At 41.8% G+C, this 25031-nt stretch overlaps 1 protein-coding gene across 1 annotated transcript in view; it reads right to left on the reverse strand.

Annotated features, from left to right (window-relative positions):
* Nucleotides 1–9: 9 nt before the first annotated feature.
* The window catches only part of neb (nebulin), a 61918-nt gene continuing 36896 nt past the window's right edge, over nucleotides 10–25031 (reverse strand). The window contains exons 96-138 of the mRNA XM_071538831.1: nucleotides 24917–25021; nucleotides 24723–24821; nucleotides 24490–24594; nucleotides 24165–24269; nucleotides 23937–24041; nucleotides 23622–23726; nucleotides 23029–23133; nucleotides 22740–22844; nucleotides 22526–22630; nucleotides 22231–22335; nucleotides 21054–21158; nucleotides 19805–19906; nucleotides 19561–19668; nucleotides 19225–19329; nucleotides 18933–19037; nucleotides 18724–18828; nucleotides 18397–18501; nucleotides 18071–18181; nucleotides 17844–17954; nucleotides 17498–17599; nucleotides 16744–16848; nucleotides 16108–16197; nucleotides 14785–14898; nucleotides 14482–14586; nucleotides 13693–13797; nucleotides 12778–12882; nucleotides 11831–11941; nucleotides 10835–10945; nucleotides 8889–9002; nucleotides 8571–8675; nucleotides 8265–8369; nucleotides 7649–7753; nucleotides 6944–7036; nucleotides 6361–6453; nucleotides 5927–6019; nucleotides 5283–5375; nucleotides 4421–4513; nucleotides 3786–3893; nucleotides 2910–3096; nucleotides 2430–2522; nucleotides 1811–1951; nucleotides 1557–1660; nucleotides 10–964 (exon numbers count right to left, since the gene is read on the reverse strand). Of these exons, the coding sequence (XP_071394932.1) occupies nucleotides 791–964; nucleotides 1557–1660; nucleotides 1811–1951; nucleotides 2430–2522; nucleotides 2910–3096; nucleotides 3786–3893; nucleotides 4421–4513; nucleotides 5283–5375; nucleotides 5927–6019; nucleotides 6361–6453; nucleotides 6944–7036; nucleotides 7649–7753; nucleotides 8265–8369; nucleotides 8571–8675; nucleotides 8889–9002; nucleotides 10835–10945; nucleotides 11831–11941; nucleotides 12778–12882; nucleotides 13693–13797; nucleotides 14482–14586; nucleotides 14785–14898; nucleotides 16108–16197; nucleotides 16744–16848; nucleotides 17498–17599; nucleotides 17844–17954; nucleotides 18071–18181; nucleotides 18397–18501; nucleotides 18724–18828; nucleotides 18933–19037; nucleotides 19225–19329; nucleotides 19561–19668; nucleotides 19805–19906; nucleotides 21054–21158; nucleotides 22231–22335; nucleotides 22526–22630; nucleotides 22740–22844; nucleotides 23029–23133; nucleotides 23622–23726; nucleotides 23937–24041; nucleotides 24165–24269; nucleotides 24490–24594; nucleotides 24723–24821; nucleotides 24917–25021 (4650 nt within the window). The 3' untranslated portion in view covers nucleotides 10–790. The remainder of the gene's footprint in view (nucleotides 965–1556; nucleotides 1661–1810; nucleotides 1952–2429; nucleotides 2523–2909; nucleotides 3097–3785; nucleotides 3894–4420; nucleotides 4514–5282; nucleotides 5376–5926; nucleotides 6020–6360; nucleotides 6454–6943; nucleotides 7037–7648; nucleotides 7754–8264; nucleotides 8370–8570; nucleotides 8676–8888; nucleotides 9003–10834; nucleotides 10946–11830; nucleotides 11942–12777; nucleotides 12883–13692; nucleotides 13798–14481; nucleotides 14587–14784; nucleotides 14899–16107; nucleotides 16198–16743; nucleotides 16849–17497; nucleotides 17600–17843; nucleotides 17955–18070; nucleotides 18182–18396; nucleotides 18502–18723; nucleotides 18829–18932; nucleotides 19038–19224; nucleotides 19330–19560; nucleotides 19669–19804; nucleotides 19907–21053; nucleotides 21159–22230; nucleotides 22336–22525; nucleotides 22631–22739; nucleotides 22845–23028; nucleotides 23134–23621; nucleotides 23727–23936; nucleotides 24042–24164; nucleotides 24270–24489; nucleotides 24595–24722; nucleotides 24822–24916; nucleotides 25022–25031) is intronic.

The raw sequence follows: 25031 nt of genomic DNA on the forward strand, positions 1-25031 counted from the left end.
ATTGCAGGAGCTTGGTGTGCTTTATTAGCTACTGATTAAAGGTATATGACTTCCCTTACCCCAAAACCTAGGTAATTGGAAGAAACAAAACACACATTCTACTAGTGGCCAGCCTTCAGTAAAGGAGGGAAGACCGGGGCTTGTCTCATACAACTCTTTAGGACTGGTTTGATCATGGAGGAGATAGATGGTGGATAGATACCTCCTTCGGGGTTTCTTTTTTTTTTTTTATAATTTCTATGCTCTTGTCTTAGGTGACAACCTTTTCACTTCATACGTTTCACATTTCCATTACAGACATAGTTTGAACTGCATGAGCCCATCTTTTTCTGAGGAACTTCTCTCTCTTGATACAACTTTGACAAAAATATGTTTCATATATATATTAAATAAGGTGGATTTGCAATTTACAAAATAATGGGCTGGTAACTAAGTGATATTATTCTTCCTAGGTAGGGCCTTGGAGCAGCTTCAACACTCTACAATAGCCTATCATTCATAATAGGTATGGTATGTATATTCAGAAGTATTTATATGTATCTCATATGTCTTTCAGGTGCTTACGTCACATCCACAGGCAACAGAGGAAACAGCCATACGAAGGATAGCAGACCCACTAAGTAGACTCACAATACAATGAAAACACAATTACAGAGCTACAAGAATCTAAAAACTACACATTGCAGTAAGCCACAGATCCGACCACAGGGGGAAGACCAATCAGCTTGCCCTGTGGATGCGTCTCGCCCACTCCTGAGGGAGGTTGAGGGAGGATGGGCGGGCTTTGTCTTTAAATTGCCTCAACGTAGTTGGCTGGCAGCATGCCGGTCTTGCCGGTGCGCTGCACGGTACCGTACATCCATCCCTCGTCGATGGACTGCACGTTCACGATGACATCACCATCCTTAAAGGACACCTCATCACTGTCGGCTGCGCCGTAGTCATACATGGCACGCACAGTTTTCTGGGGGGAGAAACGGGAGTGAGTTAAGTCAGTCAGAGGTACATGTGTGTATGACAGGTGTGTAACGGGTAGAGGTTAAGCCGAGTTCTGAACTGATGCTTGTACAAATCCTAAGTCTGGGTGAAGGAGAATATTTAACCAGAGCATGGCTGATTCCAAAATGTGGAAAAAATCGTGGTGTGGTCTTTATTTTCTGAAACAGTGCACAGTAATCTTCCTTGAAGGAATCTGACAAGCCTGCCATGTTAAATAGCCAGAGAGGAGACTTGCAAAACTGTAATACTTAGGATGCTAGCGCAAATCTTCTGTCTGCATCTGGCTTCTTCATTTTCTGTGGCTAGGCCATAAAAGAACTAATTGAGCTCACACACAACCACATGGCATCAGACACTAAAGACACAAAAAGATACTTTCACAACTCAGGCCTGGTTTCCATGACAATGACCACTGCCATGTTTGCTTTGTTGGAAAACTCTTCAGTCCATTTGTATGTTAGCAAAAGACTCCTTTTTAAATGTGAGTTTAAGCTTTGTGCAGTGGCTGTGAGTCTTTAGTCTGTAGTGTGTGTAATGTCTGTGCGTGTGGTACTAACTCCAGTGGTAGAGGGGTGTGATGGGATGGAGGAGACGGTGGTCTGCTGGGTGGCCACTGATGATGACCTCTGCTGCAGCTCCACAGTCTTAGCATGCTGGTAGCCTGCAGATGGGAAAAAATACACAAAACCACAGTTAAGGCACAGACTGTGTGATATGCTGACATACCAACAACAGTTAATTCACTGCTTCTATGTTCAGGGTTCACTGATACCCTTATCACAATGTGTAGACGATGATGTTGAAGCCTTACCAACAGATGTGGCTCCGAAGCCATTGCTGTAGAGGGACAAGTGGTGGTCGACGTCCTGGGACACCTCAGACTTCTCATCAGCCAGACCGCTCATGGCGCTGGTGGAGCGGGAATGCTCCTTACTGCGACGCTGGGCTTGGACTGACAGAACAAGGCCAAAGTTTAGACATCAGTGTTTCCATCAGGATTCATTTGAAAAACAGTAATACTATTAGATGTTGTAACATTTGCGATATACGCTCACCGGCCACTTTATTTGGTACACCCATCTAGTACTGGTTGGTCATCTGTTGCTATAGCCCATTTATCATAAAGGCTAAAACTGTTGTAAAAAGCTGTTATTGGAGAATTTGTGGCCTTTCTGTTAGCTTGAACCAGTCTGCCCGTTCTCCTCTGACCTCTCTCATTAATAAGGTGTATTCGGCCACAAAACTGTAAGTTTCTCTCTTCTTTCTGTGTTTTTATTGGTGTATCTCATCTGTGTTTTTATCACTTCACTTCTGTTTTATCACTGTGCAGCTGAACATAAGTCAACTGAACCAAACTAAACTAATGGACATTTCATTAAGCCTATGAGGTAATCCTTCTGAGTTCCTCAGGGTGTGGTAGTTGAACTCACCTGACATCATGTGCAGACTCCTGGACTGGATGTTGTCCTCAGCAGGGTCGTAGTCAAACACAGAGCCGGGGTTGGTGCGCCACACACGCAGATCTGAGGGCATGGAGTGAGCGACAGGAGCAGTCAAATAATTACTACCACCATCAAAATATTACAGAGTCCGAGTCAGTGTATATGTATTATGTGTGTGTTTTTTTATACATTTGCTGATTTCTCTAACATACTGTAGTATTTTCATTAGGTCACTTTAGAAGTACACGTCTGAAATGCCTGTGGTAACTCAGTGCAGTCGCGTTGGAAGATTGGAACATTTTCCATTTCTCTACAACTCAAATTGCTTGTTAAATCATTTTGCTAGCAAGTATAGGATTCATTTCAAGTTATGTGGTTTCTTGACAAGGAATGTCATGTCATTTTACATTAGATTGTTTGAATATACATGGATGGATATACAGTATGTGTGTGTGTGTGTGACTGTACCGGTGATGGTCTCCTGATCGTGCTCGATAGCGCGTCTCCTCTCCATCTCCACCACGCGTCTCTGGATGCCGCGGTAGGTGATGTCGCTGAACTCCTGGGTGTTCTTCTTCACGCGCTCTATGATGGGGTCGGAGGTGGTGGGGGTGAAGCTGCCTTTGCTCTTCTCAAAGTCCTGGTGGTATCTCACCTGGTGAACACGGCACATGGGAGTATAACCACAGTTTTTACATTCAAAGACCACTCTGGAAATAGAGATAGATCTGTGACTTTAAAGGGGAATGTCACCCAGTTTAAGAATTCACATGTTATTCCTGTGCTTCTAAGACAGTTTAGTGAATACTTGTGAACATGCAACACTCTCTCCTAAAGCTAGAAACTGGACAAATCTGGCACTACCCCATAGATAATGAATGTGGCACTGGCTTTTTTGATCCCTAAGTTTTTTGTGTGACTTCTTGCACCCAAATGAGGTTTAATTGTGGTTCATACCTGTTAGCAATGCTAGAATATAAACTCATTTCGGTGTGACAACTCAACTTAGCATCTTATGGCTCCACAACCTCACTGCCCCATTCACTGTCTGGGGAGCAGCCCCTTATTTTACATCCCAGTGACATCACAGATTCAAGGGTTTTCTCTCAGATTTTTAGCTTTATGAAAGAGAAGTAGAAGTTCACAAACACTGACTGAACTGTCCTGGGGCACAGAAATAACTGAATTCTTAAAATGGGTGGCATTTTCATTTAAAGTGGATTCATTGAGCATTTTAGGATGCATTGTACTTATTGTATTGTACTTAGTGTTGAATAGACTAAACTAGCTAAAGTAGAAACAGAACTCAAGGTGTATAACCACAGTAAAAAAGCAGAAGCTCACTCCAGAGATGATGCGCTGGGTCTCCCTGACGCGTCTCATCTCAGGTGTGTCCAGAACGAAGGCGGCCTTGCCCTGCACCTGCTTACGGAAGCTGTCGGAGTACAGCACCTGGTGCACAGACGGGACAGGAGGGCAGGGACACATGGTCAGCATCTTTCATGAAAAGCACCTTTCAACTCTCCAGCCAACATTACAGTAACAACAAAGCACAAAGGATGTGGCAGAGAGACTGAATGGTGACAGCAACACACAGGGGGGCTGACAGAAGGAGCCGGGGCATTATTGGGATCTCAGACGAATGAATTAGCAGGGAGATTTGTATTAAGAGGGTGAAATATTATACGAAACAAGATGTGTATTCCAATCCACAGTAGGAGGAGGGCAGGGGAACAAGATGAGGAGTAGTCTCAACAACACAAGAGGTTAGCAGTGATGATGTACACAAACACATCACAGCTGCTGGTATTAACACATTTAAAAGAGAGCGCACTGGGGAATATTTTAAGAGTTAATATGATTAACTAGAGCCAGAGGACAAGTGAGTAAGGAAGGGGTTAACGTGGGGCACTACTGTTCTAAAGTAGAACATGTTCTTGAGGTGGGAAGAACACGTTCTTGGGCGGTTCTGAAAATACCGAGCTAATGTGTTCTTGGTTCCTTTTGACTCGCTCCATCTCTGGAGTAAACACCACGGGGGTTCCCTTGGCTGAACTGTCCTTATACAACACCTACAGGACAGAAGCACAGCACCCCAAGGGGACAATCAGACACGGAACGGTACACAGATCTCACACCTATAGGACCGCTTTCATAGACCTCAAACTCTCAGACACAGAATGCCGGCAATGCAGTCTTCACAGGAAATTTCCCAGAAAACATCATTACCCCTTAGTCTCAGACTAGGAATTGATTCCAGAGATATTTGGTGGTTTTCAGTCTTGGAAATAAGTTTAATCAGTGTCTGAGAAATTGGTCCTATAGAGTGATTAATCCTGGTAAAACCTGTAGAACAGCCAGGATCTCTGTTGTAAGAAACAAACAATGAACCCACACACTTTTCACACTTCAGCAGGAGATATAGCTTGTCGCTGAACGCTGTGAAGGGAGAATTAACAGAGCGGCACACAGCAGCTTTATGGGAAGAAAGCTGGGCTGTGGGTTAAGAAATATAAGGTGGGGGAGGGGGGGCCTTTGGGCAGCATCACAGGCCAAAGAGGAGGGTTTGACTCGGCTTGAGGGGTAGATGGTTTGAAGTTTAAAAATGATTTGAAAGCGTAAGGGAAGGAAGAAAAAGAGGAATGCATGGATGGATTAGGGTCAAAGTGGTGATGATGGCAGGGCTGGAGCTCGGGAAACTGCAGTCTGCGCCTTTGATGAGGCTGGATGAGATGAGCGGGAGATGATGGGGAGCATGGGGGCAGCAAATCAGGGGCTTTTGAGGGGCGTCGGCCACTCTCTACGGTTAGGAACACGCGCGGTTCGGCTCTGTTCCACTACCGAGCTGATGTTCCTCTGGGTTTGCCTGACCCGCTTCACCTCGGGGAGATCCGGTATGGCTGTGCCTTGACCCAGAGAGTCCTTGTACTTTATCTACCCAATGGATGGTTTGGGTTCCGTGCAGAGAAAATGGAGGGAAAATACAGAGCTGGCATCAGTCAGAGACAGTGGAGAGGAGACAGAAAGAGAACACGCACACACACACACACACGGCACTGCACTGAACGGCACAAGTGACATGGAACATAGAATAAAGCCGGTCTGAGAAATGTAGAGGCAACATAGACAAACATGGATTAACATGGATTGCGCCATATTACCAGTTCTACACATTTACGATCTAGATGTCATGGTGTTATTTGAATAACTCGTTCTATTAGAAGAGCAGTGGGGTTTACTTGACCATGGAACCCATTAGTGTTATATCTGCTGCATGGTGGGTTTGATGTGATGAAGATAAAGGGTTGTTTAATAGGTACAATTACTATGATAGAGACCATTTGGACTTCTAAAGACTTAGGAGGGGTGTGTGTCCTCAAAGAATGTTTGTGGAAGATGGGAGTGGGGTAGATGGGGGTGGACAGGGGCAAATGAATGCGAGATGTACGGTACAGGGGGGGACACAGGGTCACACTGTGGAGTACCATGCTAATGTTGTGCTGATTGCGTCTAACTCTCTCCATCTCTGGGGTCTCTGATATTGAAGTGCCTTGTCCCAATCCCTCTTTGTACAGAAGCTTTGAATGAGACAGCACAAAACAGTCAAAGAAGGTGGTAAAACATTCCACTCAGATGCAGATTAGTTTTCATTTGGGAGGGAAGGAAATGCTGAAAAAAAAAAAAAGAAAGGGAAATTCAAATTCAAAATCAAATCATCAACCAAGGCTGGTGGAAAGGAGTGATTTATGGATTTTAGTTAGGATGGAGGAGAGACAATCAGTACAAAAAAGTACTGAAAGAAAACACTTTTGAATATATTATGAATTAGGGCACATATGACAGGTCAGAGGGTAGAGGGGGACTGGCTATAGGAGGATGACAGGGAGTGGTAGGGTCACTCGTGGTTCTGTTTCACTACCGAGCTGATATTCTTCTGGGTTTCTCGGACCCGCTTCACCTCGGGGAGATCTGGTATGGCTGTGCCTTGACCCAGAGAGTCCTTGTACTGTATCTGCCCGTTCCATAAGTTACACAGGTACAGAGTGAGACAGGGACAAACAGAAAGCACAGGTATGTGCTATGCACACAGACATGTCCATCCAGTCACACACAACAACAGCATAAACATTGGAATAATTGTCAATAAAGACTTATATTGTTTTTCAGTGGTAGTTGAGTGTGATGGCATTAGGTAATGCCATGAAATGCATCCACTTTATGTTATCAAAATGGATTATTCATTTAGTACATTACTTTAGGGCTTAGATGAAATTAATTATCATGAGAGAACAGAAATTCCTCAAATTAGTTAAAACAAAACATGGGAAATCCTTTAAAATGCTGGATTGAGTGGCTGTGATTTGAACAGGGATTACATGTCAAGGTCAGGTCCGGTTTTATGGTTGGACACTAGATAAGTAAGGAATATGGAGGGAGGACAGATTGAGGATGAGAGGAGGAGTGCAGGAGACGAAGGAAGGCAGGGTGACTCTATGGAGTACCGTGCTAATGTTGCGCTGGTTGCGTTTAACTCTCTCCATCTCTGGGGTTTCGGGCACAGCTGTTCCTCCTCCCAACTCCTCTTTGTACTGAATCTTTACATGGATGAGGAGTGAAAGCAGCAACCAATGGTTAGCCTGATTTTACCTCTTGGATAATTAGGTATACTGGATCCACATCTGCTTGAGATGTGCCTGATTTTGCTTTTTTGAGGTGACATAGAGTTAGTGGCTCTGTTGCACCTTGTAACCTAAATCAGGCAAAGCTCAATAAAAACACATTGAGACAAACATAAATTAACATATAAAACAAACATAAAATAACATATTTTTTCTGTACATTATGCACCATACATACACAACACCATGGTACAGTGAACAAAATATGTAACAGCACACAAGCGCTGCACTTTTAAACAACAAGTTAAAATGTTATCTTAGAGGAACAAATTGGCTAGAGTTAGTTGCGTGAATTAAAATGCTATCTATCCAGGTTAATATCTACCACATCAAGAAAATGTCTGTTTGGTCAAAAGAAAAAAAGGGCTGCATGTCAGGGCTTGTTAACTTTCATTTCAAGAGAGAAAAGAAAGTAAAGAAAAATAGAAAAAATTCAAATAAGAAAAAAAAAAAAGTCAAAAAATGTGTTATTAGAAAAAGGTTAAGAAAAATGTTAAAGAAAAAGGTAACTGATTACGGAGTAGATACCAAGCTGAAATTCTTTGTATTCTCTTTAACACGAAGCATTTCAGGAGTGTCCTTTACAGCAGACACTTTGCCCTTTATGTTTCTAAGGTCTGTCTGGTACTGAAGCTACAGGGAGAAAAGCACAAATGCAGTTAAAATGTTTAACAAGAGGTCAAAAAAAGAGGAGAAGAAAACAAAAAAAGTCACAAGAGAAAATACTTGCTCAACAGAACAAAAAAAGGTTTACCCTGGTTTCTGCTTGGGATTACTGTAAAATAATCTATTTTAATTTACATCCTTGAATAATACGTACTATATTGCCTTAATTTTGTCTCTTATGAGTACAAAAATTAACATCAAACACTTCATTTACTGCTGGTTTCAATTAGTTCAGAGGACACCACACAAAAGACATTCCATGAACAGTACAAAAGTATAAAGTATTGAAGATAATACTTTGAACAGCAGACATGGAGACACACACAGAGCCACCAGACACTGGCATGAGACGTAACCTTTGACCCTATGAACCCACGATGCACTGGGTCCTACAGCGGCCCTAATGCCTAGGTCATGGCTAAATACATGTTGCTGTGGTACTAACCAGCACAACCAGTCACTCCCATCTACTACTTACAGTGCTGAAGTTCTTCTGGTTCTCACGGACTCTCTGCATCTCTGGGGTGTCCAGGACCGGCACATAGTGAGACATGGTCTTCTCAGCCTCCTCCCTGTACTTTTTCTGTTGGACAAAAACATAAAACAGAGAAAAATATCAATTAACTGTTATTTCAATTAAACTAAAGATATTATTACTCCTCTGGCATTTGAAATGTGTCCTGATTCACATTGTACAAAATAGAGACAAGTGGAGGGGGATGTAGTAAATGTCGGTATCAGGCCAGACTCAGAGTGTGGAGAGCGGTTCAGTTCAGTAATCTACCTGGCTGACGATGTTCCTCATCTGCTGGGCATGGATGATGTCCGGGGTGTCGATGACAGATGTGTAGCTGGCCCTGTCCATCTCAGCAGTGTGCTTGTACTTAGCCTGTAGACAGAAACAGAAAACTGTCAGTCAGCACAAATTCTGGAGTTACTGTAATTTCAATAAGATGCATATAAGGGAATCTTTCAGAATCCAACTGCTCCTGATTGCATGTGTCGTTCTACACACTCATGTCCTATGGATAATTTATATAACCCCCTTCTCCTGACAGACAGCCCCAAACAACCAATAAGAAAGCACAATATGCAGACAGACCTGACTCAGGATGTCAGTAGCGTTCCTGGCCCTCATGAAGTCTGGGGTATCTGTAGCCAAAGCCAACATTCCCTTGCCCTTGATCTCCTGCTCCAACGCCTTCTTGTACTCTCTCTGCAAGTGTTAACGGGTTGTAAAATGTTACATAAAAGCATGGTATTAATAAAACCAGAAATGACTGGTGGATTACTATAAGGAAGGGGATTTCTACAGGGCTGCAAAACCAAAACTCCTAAGGGAATGGTAAATAAACAAGGTTAGCAAGAATTAAGGATAAAAAAAACATAGTGATTGGGCAGCAGATTGTGCGTGAGGCTCCATTTAAAACTGAAAGACAAAACAGCATTAGTTATTAACTACGGTGTGTCAGGCTGCGTTCGTTTGTTGATGTGGAAAAAGTGCTGCCTGGAGCGCTTTTTGTGAGGAGAAATAAAAAGCGGATCACGGCAACGTCACCTGGCGTTAGCTGAGCAGCTGCTAGCTCACTAACCAGCTGGTTAGCTCTTCTAGCAGACAAAACAGCAGAGGTGGAAAGTAACTAAGTACATTTACTCGAATACTGTACTTAAGTACAATTTTGAGGTACTTGTACTTTACTTGAGTATTACCATTTTATGCTACTGTATACTTCTACTCCACTACATTTCAGAGGGAAATATTGTACTTTTTACTCCACTACCTTTATTTGATAACTTAAGTTACTAGTTACTTTGCAGATTCAGATTATTAATACAAAATATAATCAACTAATAAATTGTGATGTATTATTATAGATTACTGTAAACTACCCAACAGTATATAAAGTAGTGGAAATCAGCCCCACCTTTTCCAGATGCAACATTAAAGTGATGCTTACACATTAATGCATCAATAATTATAATTCAATAATATAATATATATTGTATTATTCTGAAATGGGCCATTCTGCATAATGAGTACTTTTACTTTTGTTGCTTTAAGTACATTTTGATGCTAATCTTTTACTTGTAACAGAGTATTTTCATACTGTGGTATTTCTATTTTTACTTAAGTAAAAGATCTGAGTACTTCTTCCACCACTGCAAAACAGTGTTGTGCAACAAGCAAAGGTTTACCAGATATTCCCAATACATATAATCCATACTGCCTTTAAGATCGCTGTTGCGGTAACGGAAATTCGCGCTGGTGGTTGGGGAAAAAACGCTGTGTGAACGCAGCCTAGAACTCCGGACATTTTTGATGTGAACCTTCATTTTTCCATCTTTTTCTGTCATACCGATCGATTTGTAACAAAATAAAGTCAATTGCTTCACTATAGAGCTGCTTAAATCTTGCTTGCATGTGTCTGTGGCTCTCCAATACAGTCCTACTGGGCCAATGGACACTCCAAAAATCAACCTCAAAGTACCAAAAGCATGCCTTTTTCAACGAATTGATTGCTCACTCCTGCCTGTCTATGTGTGCTGCTGTGTAATGTAATGCAAAATAAATAGTAAAAGTTGTTAGGTCATACATTAACTAACCAATATATACACATCTCATTACAGTGTGAGCGCCAATATGTTGAAAAAGACATGCTTTGGGTGCTTTTGGGGTTGGTTTTTGGAGTGTCCATTGGCCCTATAGCATGTATTAGAGATAGCTCTAGTGAAGCAAATGACAGAATCGATCGATATGATGGAAAATGATGGGAAAATAGGGTCCAGGTCGTAAATGGTCAGTGTTATGCTTTAAGCTAGAATGTATAGACTTCAGAGAAAGATACAGTTAAAAGAACAGCTATGGAACATTAGTGATGTCATCAAGCAGGGACAAGAGGAAGTGTCAAACTCAGCAGTCACCCTGTTAGTATGATGGTGGAGTTTAGCTAAGGGGATCTCAGCTTAAGATGCACTAAGAGCAGGATGGTGGGAAGCCACTTCGGTGAGACGGTGAAGCCACTTCCATCTCCTCGCAATCAGTCATACCTCACACAGGATTTGAGTAGCATTCCTTGCTCTCAAAAGCTCCGGAGTTTCCTCCAGTGCAGTTAGCCCTTTACCCTTCACCCCCTCCTCTAGATCCCTCCTGTACTCTTTCTACAGGGCGGAAGAAGAACAGAGAGACTGCAGAGACAGGCACACAGGCAGGCCAGGCCAAGGCATACAGACAGTGAGTACAATGGTCAGATGGCGAGCTGTGCAGCTTGCCCTCTGAGCTCAAAGTCACCAAGCCTCCCGGAAGCTCATTCAAGCAGTGAGACATTTAAAAAAAATCAGGTTTAGGCCTATCATATCATTAGGCAATCAATCACATGTTCATAGAAGGAGTGGAGACATTGGTGACTTTGGCAAGAATGCTGATAAAAGACAAGGTGAACCACATTTTATCAGATATGGCATGGAGACAAAGAAAACAAAACAATTCAAGACAGCGTTTTCATCAGGAAATTTCATTTCATCAGGGAAACTTTGCTACCTCGTTCAAATGATTGTTAGGCCTATTTGATGAGAGATAGCAGACAGAGTTATTCAAAAGCCTACACAGCAAAAATAGACAGAAAACAATTGCATGCCAGCTGTTTTACATACAAAGCTGTTTGTAACGTCGTACTGGATGGAGGGTTGGTTGTGAACTGGAGAGTCCAAGATGTCAATGGATACAGATATACAGACAGACGTACAATACAGTAAACTACGCTATTATCAGTCACGCAATGGAGAGGTTCTATGAGAGAAGGGAGATGGGTGAGTGTTGTATATCATTAATAGTTTATTATGGTTGTGGAGTGAACCATGCAATCTAACTGAAACTAAACTGGGTGGGTGGACCTGCAAGAGGTCAAGAGAGAAGGAAACACTCGTGGGATTAAACAAAAGGGAGTGGAAGGAGAGAGGGACTGTGGATGTGGTGTGGTCTTAGTATGATTATAAAGAATGGGTGAGAGGGGGGAGGTTGTGGGCAGTAAATGGTCCTTTAGTTACCTCACTGGCTATTTTGGTGGCATGTCTGACATGTATCATGGCGGGGGTGACCTCCAAGCCTGAGAGGTTCTTGCCCCTCATGTGCTCCTCAAAGTCCTTCTTATAGTCTTTCTATTGGCCGCAAAGACAAGACAAGGGACAGACACGGCTCAGATAACCACATGCAAGCAGTCCTGGTTCACAATGCAGCTACCTCACCCTTATATGCAGCATTCTCCTTACAATGATAACCACCTCTGTATCTACAGTATCTAAATGCATCTGTGGGTGCATGTGTGAATGTGTGTGTGTGTGTGTGTGTGTGTGTGTGTGTGTGTGTGTGTGTGTGTGTGTGTGAGTCGTTTTGTTGTGAAGCAAAGCAAATTTCCTTAGCAAATTTCCTAGCCTTAATGTTATTGAACAGACTGTGACAAATATACTGTACCTCCATCCCTGGATCATCAGAGGAAGATTAGCCTGTCTGTACTTACAGTATATATTGCATTAGCAAACAACAATATGAAAGGCTGTGGGTAGGTTTAATATACAGGTTACACCTCATTTTACACTGCTTTTCCCAGTGTGGAGATCGTAGAATTATTTTTCCAGACAGGGGTGAAGAGAAGAATAACGTGGAGGACTAACATAATTGAATATTTTCAAGGGAGTGACCACTTATAGTGCTTTAAATAGTCTGAATTAAATTAAATACACTAAAATACACTAAAATTTCACTGTAACAAACTGGTATTGAAGGCACCGTAAAACTAGGTTTTTCCCTAACTTCGTAGACATAAGTGTAATATAAAATGATAGCTGGACATCCAAGAGGCTGAAGCATACCCAAATATAACAAGAGACAATACAGGGGAATAGATATATGCAGGCAGGAGTCTCTGGAGATTCAGAGAGAGGCCTATAAAGCAAAGGTTAATGCAGTGGTAGCATGTGTCAGACAGAGTATTTACCTGGCTCTGCATGTGCTGGGCCTCCTTAGCAGTCACATATGTGGGAGTCTCAAAGTCCAGCATAGCCTTGCCCTTCTCTCTCTCATACTTCTCCTTGTACCTCACCTGTAAGAGCCCACACACACACCAAATATAATGTCCACTGCTTTCGATGTTTGAAAACACTATGTATGTACAGTATATGTATACATAGCTAATACCTGAAAAGACAAATATGCACATACACAGGTGCACATACAAATAAGGTAATGGACACATCAATAACTAAATGACTAAATAAATATAAATTATTTACAATTATTATAACTCAAATCGTGCTGATAGTGTTGTATTCAGTAGAATCATTGTAAATACAATACCAGTTTTACCAATAGTTTAAGGCTGGCCCAGGTATTTTCATTACACAGGATCTTCAGTGTTTATTCCCTCTCATATGAGAACTCTCTCCACAGACTTCAATATATATATTGAGACAACTTAATGTTATTTAACCAGCTACACTCAGTTAAAGGAGAGGCGCAAAAATAGTTTTCTCATTAAATTAAACACAACAATGGCAAACAACACCCTCCAGTAAAATTATTTTACAGGTCAGCCAAAGCCTACTTATGTAATACAAACTCTAATTTCATTTTATTAAATTCCTCTAGTTTATAGGTTTCAGCAGTCTGGGAAAATTAAATCCTTTTATTTCTCGGAAGTGTACTGTATACTCCCCAACCTATACTGATTTTAAACAACTGATTCAGTATTATTGTAACCCTATCCTCTTATAGGTGCACAGTTCAGAAAACAAATTGAGATGCAGATATTGTGTATAGGTGTGTTTAAGTAGAAAGTGGTACAAAGTGAAACCCACAGCAGGTTATGTTGTGAGGACATGATACCTGGTGCCCCACACTCTGTGCCACTTACGTTGCTCTGAAGTTCAGAGGCCTCCTTGAGATGGAGCTGCTCTGGTGTGTCAGGAATCATGTGGTAGTGACCCTTACTCTCCTCAAATTTCTTCTTGTACCGGTACTGAGGGGGAATTCTCAGTCAAGTAAGACAGCTCAGTACAGCAAAGAAGCAAAAAGAGCCTCTGTCTTGAGCTTACTGCCATCCATTTCATAGCACAAAAAAGAGTCTTATAAAATATGCTTTGAAAGAAATAAAAACAAGAGTTATACAAAGCCTCCAGAGCTGTGAAAACAGTTGTTGTTGCGCAATGTCAAAGAATATGACATGGTGGCAAAAACAATCAATGATCAAAATGATATAAAATCAATGGAGAGGCAGGGAGTTTTGTGTTAAGTGTTCATGAAAAAAAACAAAAAAAAAACAAGACTAGTATGAGAACTACAGGACAAAAAATAATCCATGGGTGGAAAAAAAGACATGAAAGAGAAAAAGGTTATAGAGGGTGGTAGTATGGGAAGGTCAAAGGTGAGAAGGGTAAGGATCACTACCAGATGAGGTCACAGAATAACTAATGTATGAATGAGGGCTCGGACACTACAAATCTTAGTGCGCAAATGAGATGGTCAAGGGTCTACGGCATGTTGAGGCACAGATGATTGTTACTGTGGCATGTGGAGTGATGGGAGCCAAACACTGAGGTCAGGAACGTTTCAATTAAGCACAGAAGGCTCATTGAAACGCAACCGACTCCCAGCAGCATCCCGGGTGGGGGTGTGAGGGGTTAAAGGCCGATGATGGGCTTACATCACTGGACAGCTTGCTGGTGCTCAGGTTGTGCTGCATGGACAGAGACTCAGCCATGTCTGTCACAGGCTTGTGGATCTTCTTCAGGTCACCCTTGTATTTCACCTGTGGATATTAGGGGATGAAAACACCATTGAATAGTAACATATCTTACAGTGGGAGGCGATTTCCTCAGATCTTAATGAAGACTTATGCTAGAGTTGGAGATAAATTCTCTCTACCTGAAAAAAAGGCTATTTAGTTAGTCTTAGTCTTAGTCATAATGCTCAAAGAAATTATGTTGCAACTTATGTGGGCACTTACCTCACTAGCCAGTGTATTGGCATCCTTCAAAGTCTGGTAAATCTTACTCTCTTTCAGGTCATACTGTGGCTTCTTTCCTTTCATCTCCTTGTCAAACTTTTCCTTGTACTTCACCTATTAGGGCCGGATATATATGAGAGTTAGCGAAACACATTTAAAGGACAACATAATGCTTAGTTGTATAAAAAGGGATGAATAACTCGGATACAATCATAGCTTTGGACATGATGGGTACTGTATGTGCCTCAACATTAAAATTCAACTTTGCATCCCTTGTTATACAGGCAGAACAACTGTAGTCAAACCATGGGTTATCCTCTGGAAGTTATTAATTTGTCCATGCGTCCATTTGTTCCTTATTTTCATTAAGCATTCATAGTGCCAATTAGTCCCAGAAGGTAACCGAGTCTCTACCATAGAATTAGAATGGAGCGATCTAATTCTATGGTCTACCCAAGCACTTCATATATAATACAATATATATGGTAGAGCTAGAAGAAGAGTGTGATCCCCTTCCAGAGGAGGCCTGGGCTATACAGACGAGCTGCAGACCAACCAGCTTTAGGGAGAAGGTGAGACAAGGCAATATCTTCAAACAATATCTTAGAGAAAGTTTTGTTTTTCTAGGCACTTGTAAATCCAGCAGTAACTATGAATTAATTGTTCACATTGTTAACTTTACAATGTAGAGGCTTTGGTAAATGTGTACCCTCTTCAAAAGGCCTACTCTGCCTCCTAGTGCTCAGAGCTCATGTTGGTGACTACTGGATGTACACAGACCTTTTAGGAACAAATTCAGATGCAACATCTTATTTATTTCATGGCACCGTATAATCAGAGGGAGATCATTCCATTTAAAGCATTCAGAGACAGAGACAATGACTGAGTGATTCAGGAGAAAGGCGGGGAAAATATAAAAAATAGTAAAAGAAAACAGGTAAAAAATATTTTCCATTAACATGTAAGGCACTAATGCAACTAATGCAGTAATGCGATGCCTGTCTATGCTTGGCAATGAGGCAGAGCTTGTCAGGGGAGCAAAAAAGCTGCAGACATGCATACAGTGCTACGGTGCACAAAAAGGTTTCGAAGTAAAAATCCAAATATTTGGATTAGATTGGATTTGGATTAGATTTGAATGAGATCAAAAAAAAAAAAAAAAAAATCCTTGTGTTCTGTGGTGAACCCCACTGTACTATCAGAAATCAATCAATCAATCAGTCAATCAATAGATAGGAAAAAAGGAGACATAAAGACAGAGGAGACAGACATGTAGTAGCAGCCCATTGGTCCCACAGGGCGTCAGGGCATTAAGCTCCTTACATTACTAGTCAGGGCACTCATTTTCTTAATGTGGCGCATCTGGGGGGTATCATAGGAGGCTGCTCCATGGAGGGAGGGCTTGGCCTCCACCTACAAAGCGCAGTGAAATGGAGGGATGAGAACACACAGACTAGGACAATATGTAAGTAGAGAGGAGGGGAGAGGGTTGAGGAGAGGAGGGTTAGGGGTGGAATGAGGGAGGGGAACAGTGTAGGAAGACAGGTTAAGGATGGGATGGAGAGGGGAGATGTACAATGTGGTGATATGGGCAGTTGAACATGTAAATCTACTTTCATGGACTCACAGTGACAGAATAAGACATTTATAGTAATGCAGGATGGCAGGGGAAGCGCTAGTTCTATAGTTAGGCTTATAGGATTGTTACTAAGCATCTACTACAGCAGTACTAGGGTGCAAATGTGAGCTCTAGAAAGCTGATCTGATGATGACCCCAAGAGAGCTGATCTTAACCGGAGTAATGCTGCTTTCTCTGTACGCATATCATCTTGGCTGCAAAATAAACAAGGGTAAAACTTTCTAAGAGTACAAGATAAATGCACAGTGCAAGGGGTACAAATACAAAGAACCAGTGGGAAAGCAGGGCTTCATGAGACAGATGGACATGGTTGGGTGTACCTGGCTGGTCAGCTTGGACACCTCGGTGGCCAGAGCGATGTCTGGGCGGTAGGCCAGAGAGCCTCCACGGCTGGCCTCCTGGCGGGCCTTCTCACGGTATCCAACCTGACAGAGACAAGACACACATCAGTGGACCATGTACAAATTATAGTAGCGATTATATGGTTTAAAGTGATAATCCCTTTTTTATTTTAATTTTGGTGACATCTCTGGTGCTAAGCATTGCTGTGGTGTTTCTGCACTACACTTCCCAGAGATCACTTGTCAATCAAACAGTGTGTCCAGCACTGTGGCGTCTTGTTCCTTGGATTTTCTGTTGATGAAGTTTGAGTTTCTGTAGGTGGCACACTTTTCTTTGTCTGTTCAGCCATGGTGGCTATTGCTGCTCATGCTAATTACTATGTTCTTCTTCTATTTATTCCTAACAAACTGCTGTTGCTGCTGCTGTAAATGTAAAATGCATCGCTTCCTGTGTGCCACAAGATTTTTCCCCAGAAAGGCCTACTAGACACCGGGTGTTTAGAACAGCAAATTTTAAAATTTTCATGAACTGGACATTGTGTTATATCATTCAGTGATAGAGAGTAGCAAAACTGACATTTATTTAGATGAAAATGTTGCAGATTACTATAATGCTTGTTGGAATGCATTGTTGAGAAACAATGACAAAGTGTCTCCTCTGAGGCCTGAACCTGATGTTACAATCACTACACCCAAACTGACTGAGCGACAGAAATAATACTTATCTGGTTACCTCACTGATCAGTTTGGCAGCCTGGGTGGCCTTCTTGATGTCAGGGCGGTCGGCCACAGAAGTGTAGTGCAGGTTGGCCTTGGCTTCCTGCTTGTAGGCAAACTACAGGGTCGGGAAGGAGGGCAGGCAGAATATGTAGGAAAAAAGAGACAAGCACATGATGAAAGAAATGAAAGAGGCTGGGAATATACTGTACAAGCCACCACTTTGTGTGGCGATACACACAAAGTCGCAAGTGACAATTATATGCACCATCCAAGTGGCATCCAAGAGATTGCATGCTGACTAAACTTGACAATATTGTGAATAAAATGTTATTTTAGCCACAAGTGTTGAAGTGCCTTACGTTGCTCTGACACTTGGCCACATCCATGGCATGCTTAACATCAGGTGGAGTAATCATCTTGTTATACTTGGACTTGCCCTTGTCCTTCTCAAACTTCTCTTTGTACAGTTTCTGTGACAGGGGGAAAGGAATGTTAAAGACAATTACAAAAAAATGGCCACGTATTGTGAGATGGCTTAGTCCTAGCTCTGTTTTTCAAAGTCATGTTAAATATTAGAGGCTTGTACCCCGCTGATAAGCTTGTTGATCTCCTTGCTGTGGACAGTGTCACGGGTCTGGGGCAGGGTGGTGAATGAGCCAGACTGCATGTCCTTCTTACTGGCCTCCTTGTATTTGCTCTGAGGATGAATAAGAAAGATAAAGTTATAGTCATAAAAGAGATGTTTGAAGTATCTTCCTTGATTCACATGCAGGGTGTAGTACTGTAGGCTGCTATATTGGTCATTTTCAGAGAGTGAGTGAGAGAAAGAGAGAGAAAGATACTGAAAAAAGGATCCACTGTAAAGTACCAGTAGAAAAAATAGTAATAGATTTTCCGTTGGATGACTCTTACCTCAGACACCAGGGTGCGGACTGACTTGGCATGGAGGATCTGAGGAGTGTCCAGGACGGGCATGTAGTGGCCCTTAGCCTTCTCATACTTCTCTCTGTACTTCACCTGGAGGGGAGAAAGGAACAAAGAATTGGTAGTTAAATATTAAACATTACGTTTTTCAGTTGTCTAATAGTTTGACAAGCTGAGTGGATCAATGGGATTAATTGTCATTTCTGCCCTTCAGTAGTCTAATTTTATTAGATCACACAGTCCTCTAGGGCTTGGGTTTCTGATTATTGATATTGTGAGTTATAGTTGGCAATAAAGCTAAGTGGAGAAACTTACATCACTGGCCATCTCAGCATTCTTCATAGCCAGGAGGGTGAGCTTGTCATCAACTACAGGTATCACACAGCCCTTCAGCATCTCCTTGTCATACTTGTACTCAACCTGTGGGCAAAGCAATAGGATAAGTGTTAGACCAACATTGGGAATCAGCATGTTGTTGTTAGCAAAAATTAAACCAGGTGCATAAAGCACAAGCTTCAACTCACATCACTCTGCTGGAGGGTGTTCTTGGCAGCATTGACAAAGTCAGGTCTGTCTGCCGTCCAGATCCACTTGTTCTTGGTGGCTTCATACTTCTTCTTGTAGTCAAGCTGAAAATGGAAACAATTTAGATGGTTACGGAAAGCTAGAAATTGTATTGTATTGAGTAATGTGGTGTACCCTTTTCCTCTGTTCACTTACTTATTCAAATCTTTTAATTGAGTTTATTAGCTTCACTATTTGTTTATTTAATTATCAATTAATTTATTCCCTTATGCATCACTAGTAGACTCTTACGTTGCTGATGTTCTTGTAAGCCTCCTTGGCAGCGCGAATCTCATGAGCCTCAGGGTCCATGTTGATCTGAGCCTTGCTCTTCTCATACACCTCCCTGTACTTCAGCTGAAAGACACATGATGAAAACACCATCAAACACAATCCACCCCAACCAAAGGTCAGGCAGGCATACATGGCTGGAAACTACAGCAAATAACCTCTTCCTCAGCCTAGTTTAAGCAAAAGGCTGTGGTTGCAGTTTCTATTGAAAGATGAATGTAGTTCATATCTTGGCTTGAAATGCAGCCGTATAAAAAACTGTTGTTGAAAGTGGCAGCGATTGTGAGAGGGACTTACAGTGCTGGTGATCTCCTTGACTTTCTTCATGTGCTGCTGGTATGGAGTGTCGTAAGGCAAGGTGTATCCCTTAGCCTTGTTCTTGTTGTACTCCATCTTGTAGATAATCTAAAGAACAATTATTATAACATAGTCAGGTGCACTGTTCAATTAAAAGAATCAGAAAAATAAGTAGTAGTTTTTGACTGTAAGAAAGATTATGTAACTTTTACCCACTGCAAAAAAAAAAGAAAAGAAAACTTACATCACTGATCTTCTTGCTGCGTTTGTGGGCCTCATACTCAGGAGTCTCCAAGACAGAGGTGAACTTGTCCTTGGCACGCTCATACTGCTCCTTGTACTTCCACTGAGGGACGAAGGTGATGTGTGAGGACACAAAAGTTAGTATCACTCATAGCCTCTCATTACACTTCACTTTATTAATGTGTATTCTCACAACTGATCTTGCTTATAAACTATGGAACTGAAATGGTCTCATATGAAAGAACTTTTAACATTTAACTAACAGTGTATCATGATGATTTAGTGCTACAAGTTCACAGATTGCAAATATAAATAAAAGGACTAACGAGTGAAGTGAAGTGGTGTCATGCACAGGTTTAGAAAACATGCTTTAGAAAACATGCATCAACATTGAGGGTTATTTTGAGTGTGAGAATGAAGACGGAGACACATGTTACCAGAATTAAGTCATGAAAGTCTGTAGTGTCCACGAAGCTCACGTTGACCAGCAGTCCATCTTATGCTATTGAATCTGTGAGCCTGATACATAGTTTCAGTAAAGATAAGGTTTACTCATTAGAAGATAAATTGAAAGACAAGTAACCTGTCTCTGTGTTCTGCTAGCCATTACAATGTGTAACTCACTACAGCTACAATGGCCAACTAGTTGACTAAGTACAAAAAGGCTGCACCAAGACTAATGTAGTGTATAACAGTGGTTTTGACATGTGTCTGTATTTATACCAGTATAAGAGATAGCTAAACTATATCTGCATGTATTGCTGACCAGAGGTTTTAGACTATAAAGCTGCACTATATATTTCTGTATGACTCTAGATATGTCTCTCTGAATGCTGGGCAGTTACTGTACTGCATGTCTGCATTAAGGATGGGTTATTCATCAAGATGGATGGGATTCAGTGGGCTGTAAGAGTTGAAGAGGCAGGGGATGGGTGAAGGTAAGACCCAGATTAGAGCGTGAAAGAGAGGGGTGGGATGTGTGGTAGTTGCTGTCAGTTGGGAGTGTCCGCAACTTGAGTTAAAGTGGGGTTGAATGGAGGAGAGGAGTTCCTACACGTAGAGTGTACTATGTCCTCAGGCCCTGTCCAGAAACAGCAGCAGGGAACTGGGTAACCTGCCGATTATTCATTCATTATTCATTTTGCTAAAATAACTCTCAACCTCTAGGATACAGAGGGTTGAAATGCTATCAGTCTGTTTGTGGACAGGGCCCAGAGATACAATAAGTCAGCTGCTCTCTGGTTGTTTACCTTACTGCTCATAGTGGACTGGTAAAGGGCTGTGAGGATGTCAGGGCGGAGCAGCTCATTGCAGCCACTCTTTAGCAGATCCTTCGCTCTGGATTTATACTTTGCCTGTTCATGAGTACACACGCACCAACATACACACACAACATGCCGTAGTTGAGGGCACACATATGAAAAATAGCGATAACACTGGACTGGAGATGGGCTCCGGAGATCCAAGTGTGAAGATGGAGTTGTGTCCTAATCTGTGCCTTCAGTGCAAAAAAACCCATCACCTTCAATGATGGTAAATTTGAATGATATTAGAGGATTGGTTTAGCAGCTTGTTTGGACAAATTTGAAGTTTATGAAATTAATCACAAGGAAAAATAATAATTAGATCAGCTCTGATGGCACAGATGAAGGAGAGTCCCGCTCACTCAAGATAGAGTTCCATTTGAGTGGCACTGTTTGGGATACCTGCGTGGGGCAAAAAGAGAGAGAGAAAGAATAGAGAGAGCGAGACAGAGAGAGAGAGAGATTGGTTGTTTTGGACAAGTAACGTCATAGCCATGCGACGACGGCCTCCGGCAGGTCTGTTGATGACCTCATGCACCAGGGTCAGAGGCCTGGACGATTGGACCGGAGGAAGCAGCGGAGGAGGCGGGCCGGTCGTACGACCCGACCAACGCTTTTACCTGGCTCATCTTGCGGTTCTCCCTGGCCAATTGGTATCTAGGATCATCTGTAGTAATGGTGAACTTATCCTTGTTCTTCTCATAGCCAGCTTTATAGGTCCTCTGCTCAGAATGTCAAAAGGTAGTTAAAGACAAATGTCCAGAAAGGGGTGGGCGCTGTGATGTGATCAACTTTTCCAGGGGACAAATTAAGGTTAAAAGCATGTGATAAAAAGAACAGCGAAAACAGAAATCAAACAAGAAATTCAATCACAGTCAGTATTATGATTATACATAAAAAAGAGGACGTCACAAATATTAAACGCTATCAATTAAATTAACAATTAAATAATACTAATTCATTATCTTTTACCTCCATAGCTGAGAATCCAATTGAGATGCACAGAGACAAAGAAAGCAAGCCGATTAAGGTGTCTAGCTTACAAAAGTGATTCCACAGTTCAACAGATATATTTGAATTACAAACATCAATTTATATACGTTGAAAAAATGAAGTGACTTACTTCGTTGATGAGGGTTGAGGCAAACTTGGCAGCCTGGAAGAATGGAGTATCGCAGGTATACTTGAAGTTGCTTCTGTTCTTCTCGAAGGAGGCTTTGTACAGTCTCTGTTAACAAGAAAACAAACAGTTATTAAGAAAATATATACATCACTCCATTAGAGACTTATTATATATGTCTATGAGCATACTTATTATATGAACTGATATATCATAGGAGGTATATGGTACTTTCTATGCTATATGTGTATGTATTGACGTTTCAGATGGTAAATTATGTACTAAACAGATGTTTTACCTCACTGTACAGACTCTTGTTCCTCTCAGCCTGCACCAGCTCAGGTGTGTCCCAGACGAAGCAGCCAATACCCTTCAGCCACTCCAGGTCCTCCTTGTACTTGACCTAAAAAAAAAAGGGTTTTATAAAAGTGAAGCTTCAGCCTATTGAAAATTTTCTTCAGGGCATTCTAAAGTGCCATTCAAAAACAAAATATCAAGTTGTCAGTGCTCACATTGCTGACGTTATCGCTGACAATCTTGCTAAAGAAGAACTCGGGACGGTCAGGGATGGACTTCCATGTACCCAGGGAGTTAATGTACTTCTCCCTGTACTTGACCTGAGAGAGAGAGAGAGAGAGAGAGAGAGAGAGAGAGAGAGAGAGAGAGAGAGAGAGAAGAGAATAGTTTGAAGAGTTCTAATCACCACTACATTGAGTGTTGTTTTATTGTTAACATCGTCTTGATAGAGAGGAACAAAGGAGGCTATTACAAATAATCAACAGGGTCATTTCAAATGCTGACCTCGCTGATGTCATCAGTGACTTTGCGGTGGCAGATGATGTCCAGAGCGTCCTTGACTGTGCGGTAGTGTCCCTTGGAAAGCTCGAAGGTCTCTTTGTAGCGCAGCTGAAGACATAAACAACAACACATGTCAGATGGATACCAACCACAAAATACACAAAGTCGTATTATAGTATCTGTAATATCTTTCAACTATCAATCATCATTATTCACTAGTATCATAACTATTACAGTTAGAGAAAGGTAGTGGGGTTCAACCGATATGGGTTTTTGAAGTCCAAAGCTAATATTTTTGTCCTGAAACAGTCAATATTTTGTGCCGATATTCTGTGTATTCAAATTTGACAGTTTTTGTGTTAAAAAATTCCACCCAAAATACAAGGATTCAGTGTTCCCCACTGAATTGTATTCTTTGCAGATAGAAAAACCTCTGAAACAGAGGTCTTCATGGAACACTAAAACTCTCCATCAAAACCCATGCTAATGAAATTCTTGCGTTTATTAGCAACTCACTAAGGCAGGTTATCCCTGGTCCATGACCCTGATATCAATATTATTGCTCCTTATGGAAGTTAGCCAATGAGCATACTCACATCGCTGGACTGGAGGTAGGCTTTCTTGGCACGGATCAGGATGGGTGTATCGGCGATGGCAGTGTACCTGTGCTTCATCTTCTCATACTGTTCTTTGTATTTGGTCTAGGGGAAGAGACCATTAATGCAATATATTAGAAATTGTTTCCTTCTGCATCGACATTGCTGTGAATGAACAAAAATATACAGTTATGGTGTTATGAGAAATAAAGTTTCGCAGAATTAAGGGGTTATGAGGGAAAGATAGCCACCTGATAAACAGTGTGGATACCCTAACAGTGGAAAGATGAAGGAGAAAACAAGAGGAAGACTTACATCGCTGAGGACCACCTTCATCGTCCTAGCATGGCCCATGGAGGGAGTCTCAATTTCTGGGGTGAAGTGGCATCTCTCCTTAGAGGCCAGGTCTGTGTACTGGTACTGTACAGAAAAGAGAACATACAAAATTATGATAGATTACCAGGTAACAGTATAAAAATAGATCAGTTAGAATGGCTTTATAACAGGAGCAAATAAGAGTTGTGATGGCTAATCTGAACTTGCCTTATTGGTCAGCTGCTGGGCCCATTTGACTCTCTTCATGTCCACGGAGTCCAGAGTGGTGGTGACCTTAGCCATTTCTTCTTTGCTGTGGGCTTTGTAGATCGTCTGAAGTGAGAGATGTCGGGACAGCAAAGGTCATGTCAAAAGCTGAATCAAACCACAAGTCACAATATCTTTATTTTCAGACAGAATATCTACTTTTTTCTAAGGGCACAAACCTGTCTGGCAAAAGCCTGGAACTTTACTGTTATTTGGAGACCTGATGATGCAGATTGTTGATATGATGTGATGAAGTAACCAAATAGTGTTAGGAGAAATGACTCACGTTGCTCATGTGGGTCTTGAGCTCAGTCACGCGCTTGTACTCTGGAGTGTCCAGGACCACGGAGAAGTTGGCATGGTTCTTCTTCGCGTCAATTGGATAGTTGACCTATAAAAGTAAAAAAGAGGCAATACAAATGATCACGAAGCCGTTGTATTGAGACACAGCAGTTGAATATGCATTGAAATGAAGGATAGTGATATCAGGGGATGTTGGAGCAAAAGGGAAGCACATACCCTGAACTTGGTGATGTTGCGGACATGGACCATCTCAGGTGTGTTGTACAAGAAGCAGCCAACGCCTCTCAGCCACATCAGATCCTCTTTGTATCGGAGCTAAAGACACAACATGATGTTTTAAAATACAGCAGTGTCAAAGTACATTTTGTGAAACAATTTGTATGTGAAAATGATGTCACTTTCAGACATACATCGCTGGTGATCTCATTGACGTGGCTGCAGTGCATCAGCTCGGGCGTGATGGGCATAGAGATCAGCTGGCCTTTGGTGTTGTTGTATTTCTCTTTGTACCACAACTAGGATGAG

The sequence above is a fragment of the Centroberyx affinis genome, unplaced genomic scaffold (assembly GCF_046629955.1).
Source record: "Centroberyx affinis isolate AG114_WGS23_722 - 3 ecotype Tasmania unplaced genomic scaffold, CSIRO-AGI_Caff_v1 ptg003356l_1, whole genome shotgun sequence".
Lineage (NCBI taxonomy): Eukaryota > Metazoa > Chordata > Actinopteri > Beryciformes > Berycidae > Centroberyx > Centroberyx affinis.